The 796-nt window shown below is 40.6% G+C and overlaps 1 protein-coding gene across 7 annotated transcripts in view; it reads right to left on the bottom strand.

Moving 5' to 3' along the window:
* Window positions 1-796, bottom strand: part of LOC106871984 (E3 ubiquitin-protein ligase LRSAM1) — an 82,572-nt gene that overhangs the window by 15,929 nt on the left and 65,847 nt on the right. For all 7 annotated transcript variants that reach the window (XM_014918780.2, XM_014918802.2, XM_014918788.2 and 4 more), the window contains one exon: window positions 302-398. In XM_014918780.2, the coding sequence (XP_014774266.1) occupies window positions 302-398 (97 nt within the window). The remainder of the gene's footprint in view (window positions 1-301; window positions 399-796) is intronic.

The raw sequence follows: 796 nt of genomic DNA, 5'->3' as shown, positions 1-796 counted from the left end.
CTAAACACATACACTGACAGATACACATTGACATATAGACATACATAGACACACAGATACACTTACACATTGACATATAGACATACATAGACACACAGATACACTTACACGTTGACAGACAAATACAAATACAGGTAGATAGACACATAAACACAGATAAGCAGATAAAACACACACACACACGCATATACATAGACAAACCTCTCTTCTTCCACCACAGACCTTCTGATAAATACTGTGTGTTAAGAAGAAAACCACATGAGACAATGAAATATAAGATTAAATAGAGCAAACTACTTACTTCTCTTTCTCAATGGCTTCCATTAATTCCTCTTGTTTTCTGGCTTTTTCATTCATTTGCATGAGGTCATTGAGCAGCCTGTTGGTCCTTTCCTCAACTGGAATACAACAGGTTTTTAAATGACAACATAGAAACAGTAACACCTGATAGTCTTTGACAGTGTATACAATAACATTGAGTATATACAATTGTTGTTGTTGTTGGCACTCCATCGCTTACGACGTTGAGGGTTCCAGTTGATCTGATCAACGGAACAGCCTGCTCGTGAAATTAACGTGCAAGTGGCTGAGCATTCCACAGACACGTGTACCCTTAACGTAGTTCTCGGGGATATTCAGCGTGACAAGGCTGACCCTTTGAATTTCAGGCACAACAGAAACAGGAAGTTAGAGTGAGAGAAAGTTGTGGTGAAAGAGTACAGCAGGGTTCGCCACCATCCCCTGACGGAGCCTCGTGGAGCTTTAGCTGTTTTCGCTCAATAAGCACTCACAACGC

Source organism: Octopus bimaculoides, chromosome 8 (assembly GCF_001194135.2).
Source record: "Octopus bimaculoides isolate UCB-OBI-ISO-001 chromosome 8, ASM119413v2, whole genome shotgun sequence".
NCBI lineage: Eukaryota > Metazoa > Mollusca > Cephalopoda > Octopoda > Octopodidae > Octopus > Octopus bimaculoides.
This window is presented reverse-complemented; position numbering and strand designations above follow the sequence as displayed.